This window comes from Meleagris gallopavo, chromosome 8 (genome assembly GCF_905368555.1).
Source record: "Meleagris gallopavo chromosome 8, MGAL_WU_HG_1.1, whole genome shotgun sequence".
Taxonomy (NCBI): domain Eukaryota; kingdom Metazoa; phylum Chordata; class Aves; order Galliformes; family Phasianidae; genus Meleagris; species Meleagris gallopavo.
This window is the reverse complement of record NC_139411.1, coordinates 21,688,142-21,697,378: the sequence shown is the minus strand read 5'-3', so window position 1 is coordinate 21,697,378 and position 9,237 is coordinate 21,688,142. Positions and strand designations below refer to the sequence as shown.

General features: G+C 58.1%; 1 protein-coding gene across 1 annotated transcript; it reads right to left on the bottom strand.

Annotated features, from left to right (window-relative positions):
- Window positions 1–134: 134 nt before the first annotated feature.
- On the bottom strand, window positions 135–9,116 carry RRP12 (ribosomal RNA processing 12 homolog). The gene is given in 35 exon segments (XM_085229681.1): window positions 135–491; window positions 694–776; window positions 1,139–1,206; window positions 1,433–1,511; window positions 1,728–1,777; window positions 1,870–1,986; window positions 2,070–2,242; window positions 2,417–2,578; window positions 2,671–2,762; window positions 2,918–3,075; window positions 3,177–3,284; window positions 3,375–3,480; window positions 3,548–3,628; window positions 3,708–3,866; window positions 3,957–4,050; window positions 4,240–4,307; window positions 4,464–4,618; window positions 4,735–4,897; window positions 4,999–5,063; window positions 5,183–5,304; window positions 5,538–5,680; window positions 5,756–5,870; window positions 5,951–6,048; window positions 6,207–6,318; window positions 6,392–6,483; window positions 6,557–6,655; window positions 6,924–7,051; window positions 7,218–7,356; window positions 7,462–7,578; window positions 7,665–7,770; window positions 7,895–7,946; window positions 7,949–7,970; window positions 8,155–8,238; window positions 8,338–8,573; window positions 8,918–9,116. Coding segments are annotated over 35 exon segments (3,888 nt in total). The 5' UTR covers window positions 9,057–9,116; the 3' UTR covers window positions 135–388.
- Between the last annotated feature and the right edge of the window lie 121 nt (window positions 9,117–9,237).

The following is a 9,237-nucleotide window of genomic DNA, read 5'->3' as shown; positions in this document are numbered from 1 at the left end:
ATGCAGAACCAATGACAGCCACAGGACAGACACCACAGAGGGCTCCTGCTCCAGCTCCTCCATCCCAGGACCTGCTGCACTGCAGAGGACGTACTGTGTGAGGTGTTTGCAGGAAAGAAAGGAGGAGTCCAGGCTGGATATTAACAGGAAGTGTTTGTCAATAACAGAACTCATTACATGTTATTTACTTTCACTCACACACACACACACACACACCTGCAGCAGTCACATCACCTTCTTTTAGGCACAGGAGGACAGGGCTGGGGCCAGGAGTCCACAGAGGTAGCTTCCTAGGGAGCCTGCCCTCACAAAGTCCCTGTCCCCCAGTGCCTGCACACCTCAGGTTATCACCAGTCCTCAAGCAGGTGCACAGAGCATCCACAGCTCCTCAAGGGCGACGGTCCTTCAGCCGGTTCTTGCGGCCAGCCTTGGCCCCACGCTGGGCACCCTTCATCAGGCCCTTGAACTGGCCTTGCATTTTTGCTTGCTTCCTGGAGGGAGGAAGGAGCAAGCAGACAGGTTAGCATGGGTACAGGGCATAGCCCCTGCACAGGCCTGTGCAAAGTGGCTGCAATGAGCAACCAGAGGTGGGCAGGGAGGCCTCAGACCATGAAAAATGGTAACAACAATGAGCAAGATCAGACCCAGGATATCCCCCATTCCCTACCCCATGCCCTTTCTGCTCAGTCCCACCTTTTGTTGAGTTTAGCTCTGTTCAGGGGGATGTAGGCATAGGGGTCGAGCTGGCCCTTCTTCTTCACATCACCTTTGCCTTTCTGTAGGAGATACCAACATTGGATGAGATGCAGCACAAAGGGAAATCTGAGTGTTCCATTCCAGACAGCCCTGGTACACAGTCACATCAAAAGCTATGCTGCAATGGGGTGCCAGCTGAGCATGTGGCTCCCAGGGCCGATCTCCCACCCAAGTGATGCCACAGCACCACGCACATGGTATGAGTGGTGAGCAGGAACTGCCAAGGCAGGCTGGAAATATTAATGAGTACTGAGCATTGGGCAACTCCTTTTGGAGCACAGATGCCCCCCAGCACTTTCCTGCCCCCAAGACCAGCAGAAATCCTGCCCCAGCAGAGCTAAGACATCTCTCCTCAAAACCCTGCCACCTCTTGGGCGCTCACCTTGGATCTGTACTCTGCACCAAAGGCTGGCTTTTTGTCCAGTGGCCGGTGGATCCCAGAGCCTCCAGCTAGAAAAGAGTGAGCGTTGGAAAGGGGGTCAGGGCCAGGCTCCTCCTCCCCAACTACCATACTGGGGAAGCTGTTCCTGTTTCTGCCTCCAGCTCTTAGGTGTGAGGACAGGAGAGCAGCAAAGAAGTGCAATAACAGAAGCAAGGAACTCAGAGCCTGCCACCTTGGAGCAGCCCAGCCTGTTCTGGCACCTGCAGAGTGGGCACAGGCATGACATGCAATTACCTCTGTACTGAGAGTAGGTTCCAGTCTCTGGTTCATCATCATCTGGCTCTTCTCTGAAACGACGCTTCTGGCTTTTCTTCTGCAGAAGAAAAATACGGGGTCACTGCAGCTAGCTTGTCCTTACAGCACTGTCCTTCCACGGACCCACCACCTCCTGCTTCTTTCCATGGGGCCCAGAGACCTTCCACACCCACCATACATCCTCTGTCCCACTGCAGCCTCCTGCCCCACTCTAAGCAGCTCCTAGGCAGTCACAGCTGAGGCATGCCATGTTTCCCCTGTGCCCTGCACTCACACTGCGAAGGCCCACTTCTTGCAGCACATCTGCCACATCCTCGTCCACTCCTGGGGCACAGGACAAGGGAGTCAGTGCATACATACAGATGGGCAGGAAAAAAACCATACTATGTGTCAGAGCAAGTCCAGTTAGACAGTACCTTTGGCTTCATCGTTGTCCATCTCCTCCTCCTCATCGTGGATGATCAGGCGCCCATCCTCAGACACCTGGAAGTCGTGCTTCACTCCTCTGGACTTCTTCAGGTTTGGCTCAGTGGCTACACACAGAGATGAGTCAGGGCCTGGGGAAGGACCCACTCCCCACTCAGCTGTACCCCACTACAAAGGCTCTGTTGCTCACCCAGCACTCGCTGGGACACACTGGGATCCAGGAAGTTGAGAGGCTCATCCTCTTCCCCTTCTTTCAGCCACGCTTGGCCCTTCTGCCGTGCTTGTTTCTTCCGCGCCTTGCCCCGATGCCGTTCCTCCTCTTCCTCCTCTTCCTCCTCTGAGTCCGCCAGAATCTCCTCCATGCTGGGCACAAGGCAGAGAGCACAATGCAGACAGAGCAAGGCAGAGATGCAAGCCCCAGCCTGCCCTCAGCACCGTATGCCAATGCCAGTGATGTCCTCAGCATCTCTACAGGTGTCAGCCAAGCAGATCCAGCACCAGGCCCTCTGCTGAGGCTTCACCCGAGCCCATCTCTACCTGTCTCCTCTAGGCTGGGCTGGTGCTTCCTCCTCCTCCTCCTCTGCCTCTGCAGCTGCTTGCCTCAGGGCACGCTGCTTGCGGCTGCGAGCTTCAGCCTTGCGGATGTTCACCAGAACCTTGTGGAACTCAGCTGGCAGCAGTCCCTGCACCAGCTCGAAGCTGGGGGGACAAAAAGCGATCAGTTCCTGCAGTGCAGTGCAGTGCAGGAACTCCCACAGTGCCCAGCACTGCTCCCAGCAGCCCCGGCTCACCCGAATTTGCGGATGAATCTGGTGAAGAGGTTTCTCAGCTTCATGCGGAAGTGGCGCCTCATGTCATCTGAAAGGCTGCCTATGGCCTCCAGCTGCCAGCACAGACAAACCTCTGAGGTCAGAGACCCCTGTCCTGAGTACCTGGTCCCTCAACCTTCTCCTGCACCCTCTTGCCACCTCCCTGTATCACTCACACCTATCCTACAGCAGCTCAGCTGTGTCCTGCCGCCCCATGCAGTGCTCTCACCATAGTCTGGATGTGCTTGGCCAGCAGTGTGGTATCAACCAGCAGCAGCACGACTTTAAGGAAGCCCAGGGCCGCCTTCACCACATCACGCGTGCGAGAGCCCAGCAGCAGGCAGATGTTCTGCAGCAGCTGCTCCACCGTGCTCAGCTCCATGTAACCTACAACGCAGCAGTGCTCAGTGTGCACTGGTAGGCACAGCCCTGTCCTGTTGCCTGGCAGTGCTGTGTCCCCATACTCTGTCCTTGCTGCTCTTGCTTACCTTTGAACTCAAAGAATAGGCGTGTGAGTGCCAGCACTGTGCAGCTGATCATGGTGACCGAACCAGTCAGCCCCGCGTAGACCAAGAGCAGGAACCGCTCCATAGCCTCTGCAAGAGGGGACAGCTCAGGACGTGGGGCAGGCATAGGTCTTACCCCCTGGATGAGAGCAGTGGTGGGGCTGAGCAACGGTTGCTTACCTTGGGGAGTGGGCCCAAAGCGGATGAAAGCATGTCCCATCTCCACCAGCAGCATGAAAGCATTCTTGCGGGCTCCCACTGACACCTCCTTGGTGCACAGGATGACCTGGAGGCACAGAGCGTGTCACAACTCCATGGTCACCCCTAGGTGTGCGCCCAAGTCCCACACTCACCTCTGGGACCAGGGCAGTGACGAAGGGCTCATGCTCAGCTGAGAGCTGTTTCATAATGTGGAACAGGCACTTCAGCCGGGGCTGAGAAGAGAAAGAGCCCGATGCAGCCAGATATAGGGACACAGCCCTATCCCCTTCCCACAGCAGCCCTTGCTCTCACCCTCTTGGCTGGGGACGCTGCGCTCTTGAGTGAATCCAGAAGCACTGCCTGCAACTCTTCCAGGTGTGAGTGGACAAAGGCCTGGCACGGGGCATGCGGGGCAGCACATACTTCCTCCAGCACACGGTACGCCTTCTTCTGCATGCTGTGGTCCTTGCTCTGCAGGGACAAGTGGTGACACTGCTATCAGGGTGGCCCTTAGCACAGTGAGAGGCCCCGCTGTGCTGCTGGGGCTGGGAGCAAACCAACCTGGAGGGAAGGCTGGATAGTCTGGTACAGGGAGCTCAGGGCCTGCTCATTGGCATAGGGAGACATTGCCACAACTAGGTCCAGGATAGAGAGCCTGCAGCACAGAGAAATAAGGAGGGAGATAAGCACAGGCCCATCAACACTCCCCAGCCAAGCTTAGGACTCTGGCTAGGAGCTCTGTTTGATGCATGAGAATGACGTATCCTACGGGAGACAGCTTGAGTGCTGTTCAGTAGGAGGGAGCCAACAGATTCACCCATCAGTATCGGCCCCGGGTTGTTACCTGGCAAACTCTGAGCTCTCAGGACTGGTCAGTTTCTCACTGGCTTTCTGCAGGAACCCACACACCATCTGCAAGGCAGGCAAAGAGTCAGTGATGCTGCCCCTCCCGCACCTATGCACATCTGAAGTCAAGCTGCAGGCTCTGCAGCTGACTCAGCAAGACCTTCTAGTGCCAGGAGAAAATGGCTGTGGCCAGCAGTCTGCCCCATATCCCCAGATACTCACCTGTGGGTCCGTGATAGTCAGATAGGCACGCACAGTGTCCAGCACAGAGCGGCGTTGACCACTGCTGCCCTCATCCTCCTCGGGTTGGCTATACACGTTGAATAGAATGGGCAGGAAATTTTTGGCAAAACGACCCACTTCTGCTCGCTCTGCATCTGGAGAAAGAAGGACAATGGTGTGCGCATCAGCATCACACACCACATCTGCCCTCACTGGGTCACTGTGGGGAACAGGGACAGATCCCCTTGCCACGACAGTGTCTGTCCCCAACCTGTCCCACAGCCGTGGTGGATGAGGGTGCGTAGGGCCTGGCACACGGTGGGGCGGAGGTCCGGGCGCTCGCTAATGGCCATGCCCAGGGTGCGTGCCAGCCCCTTGAAAGCCTCCACCACGTCTGTGGGGCGGGTGCAGAAGCCAGGCAGCAGGGTCCAGACCTGGAAGCAAAGAAGTCAGTGGGAGACCGGCATCCCTCAGCCAGGACACCCAGGCTAGCACTGCAGGTAGGCAACGGTGGGGGCGGTGGGCATTCTGTTACCTGCCACTGCAGTGTGTCATAGATCTTGGACTCGAGGCTCTTCCCAGCCTGGGCAAACTCCAGGGCTGCAAAAGAGGAGGGGGAAATGAACAGAACAGTGGAGGTGGCTCTGCCCTGAGGAGTGGAGCTCCTGCAGAGCTCCCAGCACTGTGTACCCAGAGCCCTGCCATCCACTGCTCCTCACCTCTGCTCTTCAGAGTGGCTGCCAAGGGGAGGAAGTAGCTGGTGAAGAAGCCGAGCCGTGTGCCCTGCACGTAGTCCCGCAGCACAGGCAGCAGCCAGCTGCGGGGGAAATCCAGAGTCTCCCTGTGGAGGGAGCACAAGGTCAGGGGAGCATCAGATTTTAGGCATGGGGCACAGCCCCAGAGCTGGGCACAGTGAGACTCTAGGCAGCCTTCATAGCAGCTGAGGCTGGGAACTACACAAGGTGCCTGCTGTGATCAAGCACACAGGCCCCGGCCAATACAAGAAAATTTCTCTGCCAGAGATAACCATCTTCTACTGCTGGACCCCCCAGACCAGCCCAGGGTCATGCTCACTCCTTGCCGTCAATCTGCAGGGGAACAGCTTCCAGCAGCACCTCGGGGCCCATGGCACCCACGGCAGCTCCCACCGCCTGGTCCACCTCAGTGGTGTAGGGGAAGTGTGGAGAGAGGCGCAGGTCGCACAGGGACTGCAGGCACTGTGGGGACAGGCAGGAGGCTGAGCAAGGAGCCACCAGAGCACGCTGGCCCTGAAGATTCCCCATCTCACTCACCTTCCTCATGATGGGATGGCACTGCTTCCCACACACCTCGAAGAAAATCTCCAGTACTTGCAGCACGCTATCCCATGCTGCATGGAAACGGTACGTCAGGCCTTCCTCCACTGACCTGACAAGGAGAGGTAGATGATGACAGGGATTGAGCTGGGCCCATGGTGACAGCCTCTCCCACACCCCACCATTCCTCACCTGAACATCCTGCAAAGGTAGGAACCAGGGGCTGGGGCAGATGCAGAGACATTGCCTAGTTCATCCACGTGGGGAGCAATGCACTCATTCAGGAGGGTCTGCAAACATACAAACAGTTTTGGTGCTGAACTGTGAATGTGCCAGCCCAGGGCAGGACAGAGGAGTAAGACCCAACACAGAGCAGCCTCAAGTGCCCAGGCAGATCCCAGATCCCAGCCTGGCCACAACAAAGACTGAGGCAGTGCACACTTGGTACCTCTAGGGTCTGTGCTGCAGCTGCCACCACCTGCGAGTGTGGGGACAGGAAGCAATTCATGGTGGCTGAGAAAAGACGGGGCAGGTGAGCCCAGCACAGGTCCTTCTGCAGTCTGGAGAAGAGAGAGAAGAATGGTGAGAGATGGAGCTCGGTCTTACCCCTGCCCAGAGCCAGCCTCTCCCCACCTGCCCAGGTTGACGTGTGCCCTCTCCATGGTGGTCAGCCAGGTGAGCAGCGGCTGCAGGTCGCTGGCATTGGGCACGTAGTCATACAGCGCCTAGGGAAGCAAAATGGCGTTGGGAACAGTCGTGCCAGTAGCCCCATCCCTCCCTATCTGTCCCCGCACTCACGGTGATGATCTGGGCATTGAGCTCAGCTGGCAGGCAGGACGTGCTGGGCTGGGCACTGAATAGGCTATGGAAGGCCTGCATGGCACATGCTGTCACCAACTGCAAGGACACGTAGTCAGGAGAAACAGAACCTCCGTGCTTCATACCCCAACCCCAAAGCATGCTCTGCCCAACCCACGGGGACACCCCATCTCCACTGGGGCTTCCCATCTATGCCCCCCTTTTCTACAGCAGCCAACCAGCCAGCTCTGACTGGGATGATCTGATTTCAGGTCCTGCAGATTCCCAATAAAGCAGCCTGACGCCTTCCAGAGCTGAGGTGGAGGCACTGGTAGGGCACTGTGTGCAGGGACGCAGGGGAACTGACCACATGACTGAGAGTCATGACTCTGAGCAGGGTCTCACAGCACGTCTTCAGCACAGCCGCAGGAAAGCAGGGCAGCAGGTCTCGCAGGAGGGCCAGCACGTGCAGTGTGGTGGTAGCCTCCTTGGTGCCTGGTGGAGCAGAGCAGCACCCACACTTGTAACAACAGCCTTGGGCAGAGACCCCATGTCAGAGCTGGGGTGAACTGAAGCCCGGCTCGGGAAGAAGGGAACAGAAAGATGGCTAAGGGCTCTCCTAAGCTCTTTCAAAACCTCTCACCCTCTTGTCCCTACCTACCTCCAGCTTTTTCAATCTCCTGCACGCAGAACTTGGCACTGGAGGGTGCCGCAGGATGGTGCTCAGGAGCCTCATCTCCAAACATGAACTCGCTCCCCCTCAGGACGGAGCACACACCGTGCTGAGCTGCTTTCCGAACCTGGGGGTGAATGAATACAGGGGCATAGAAACCATGGGCACAGAGAGCACAGCCAACCCCAGAACCAAGCCCTGGAGCAACACCCACCAGGTGCTGAGAACCCACCTTGGGTTTGGTGTGAACACAGAAGCTCAGCAAGCCGTGGTAGACCTGGAGGGTGACAGGGTAGCTCCAGGCTGCCAAATCCTGTTTTCGCAGCAGTGTGGCCAGGCATGAGAGAACCTACAAGGGGACACCAAGGATATTGGTATTACCTTACAGAAACCACTCTGAATGCGCCAGAGAGCCTGCCCCTCTCTGCAACTCACCCATCGCAGTGCAGAGGTGGAGCCGCTGCAGGCCTGTGAGGATATGATACTCATGAAGGCTTTTGAAGCGTCTGAGAACTTCTTTATGAGTACTGGACTGGGGACTCTGTGGGAAGAAGGGGCAAAGACCAGGCAATCACATAGGGATTGGCACTCCCAGCCCACCCCTGGGACTGTGCCAGACCCCATCCTGCCATGGCAGCTCTCCCCACTCCCTGCCAGCAGCTCACCGCTTCAATACAAGGTTGAGCAAGTATGCAACAGCAGCCACTGACTCAGGGAATCCACTGCTTCCAGTGTTGTCATCTGGGAAAAAAGGAGGGGTTTGTAGTGGGAGAATTTGCAGCAGGCCAGCTTTTCCCAAAGTCTTGGGGAAGGGGGTAGAGAAACAAAGGACAACTCAATAATGTCTCTTTTAGAGGATGCCCAAAGCCTCCAGCATGAGCACAGCACCCCTGGGAGCTCCCATCAAACTGTGGTGGTCACTCACCAGTGCAGCAAAGTACTCGGTCTCAGTCTCTTTGCCCCCCTGCGAGCGGATCACATCCGTCACAGCTGCCAGCACGGCACAGATCTGCCACAACAGCAAGCAGAGCAATCAGCACCCTTGGATTCTTGCTCAGGATGGGAGCTATGCCCCAGGACCCCACACCAGCCCCACTCTTCCTGGTACCTCTTTGTGTGCAGCGGAGTTGGACTCCCAGAAGCGCTGCACCTTGCTGAAGGTAACGTTGGTGCAATCGCTCAGCCCGCTCAGGAAGGTGCCGGAAGACCTCTCCGTGGCAGCCTCGCCAGCATCACCCTCCTCCATGGGCAACTGAGAGCTGCCGCTTGGCCGCTCCACACGCAGGGATCCTGACTGCAGCTCATTGTGCAGCTTCACCGCATCCACCGTCAGATTGCTTTTCTCTGCCAGGTGAACAGACCCGGGGTCAGGCTGTCCCACATCCCCACCACCCTCCCCTGCCAGTACGAGATGCGGATGTTGCTTCTGCTATAGGAAAAGCACTGCAATGAGGGGTGCAAAAGAATGAGGCATTGAGCTTAGGATGAAACTCATTACTCAGAAGGTGGAGACGCCCAGGCTTTGCTGCCCAGAAAGCTGCGGGTGCCCACGTTGGACGGGCCAGAGGCCGTGATGCAGCGGATGGCAACCAGTCGACGGCAGGGATCGGAACCGGGTGGGCTTTAAGGTCCTTTCCAACCCTGCGCCGCCCCCCACCGAGTCCCACCCCGGCCCCCAGGCCGCTCACCGGCAGGCCGGCTGTAGAAGCGGCTTCGTGCGGCCAGGCGGTGCCGCCGAGTCTCGGGGTTGCAGTCGCTGCTGTGTCCCTTCCGCCACCGCCGCACCTTAGCGGCGGTACCCGCCCGCAGCCTCCCGCACCGCGCCATGCTCGCCCCGGCTCCACGTGCCGTCCTTCCCCGCCTCACTTCCGCTTCCGGTGCCCGCCGCCATTTGCAGTGAGGGCAGCGGCGCCCACATCGCGGCGTGGCGACGTCACAGCCCGAAGGTCGCGCCGCCCTTCGCGGCCCCGCCATGCGCTACGTGCTCCCTCGCCCGCCGCCTCTGTCT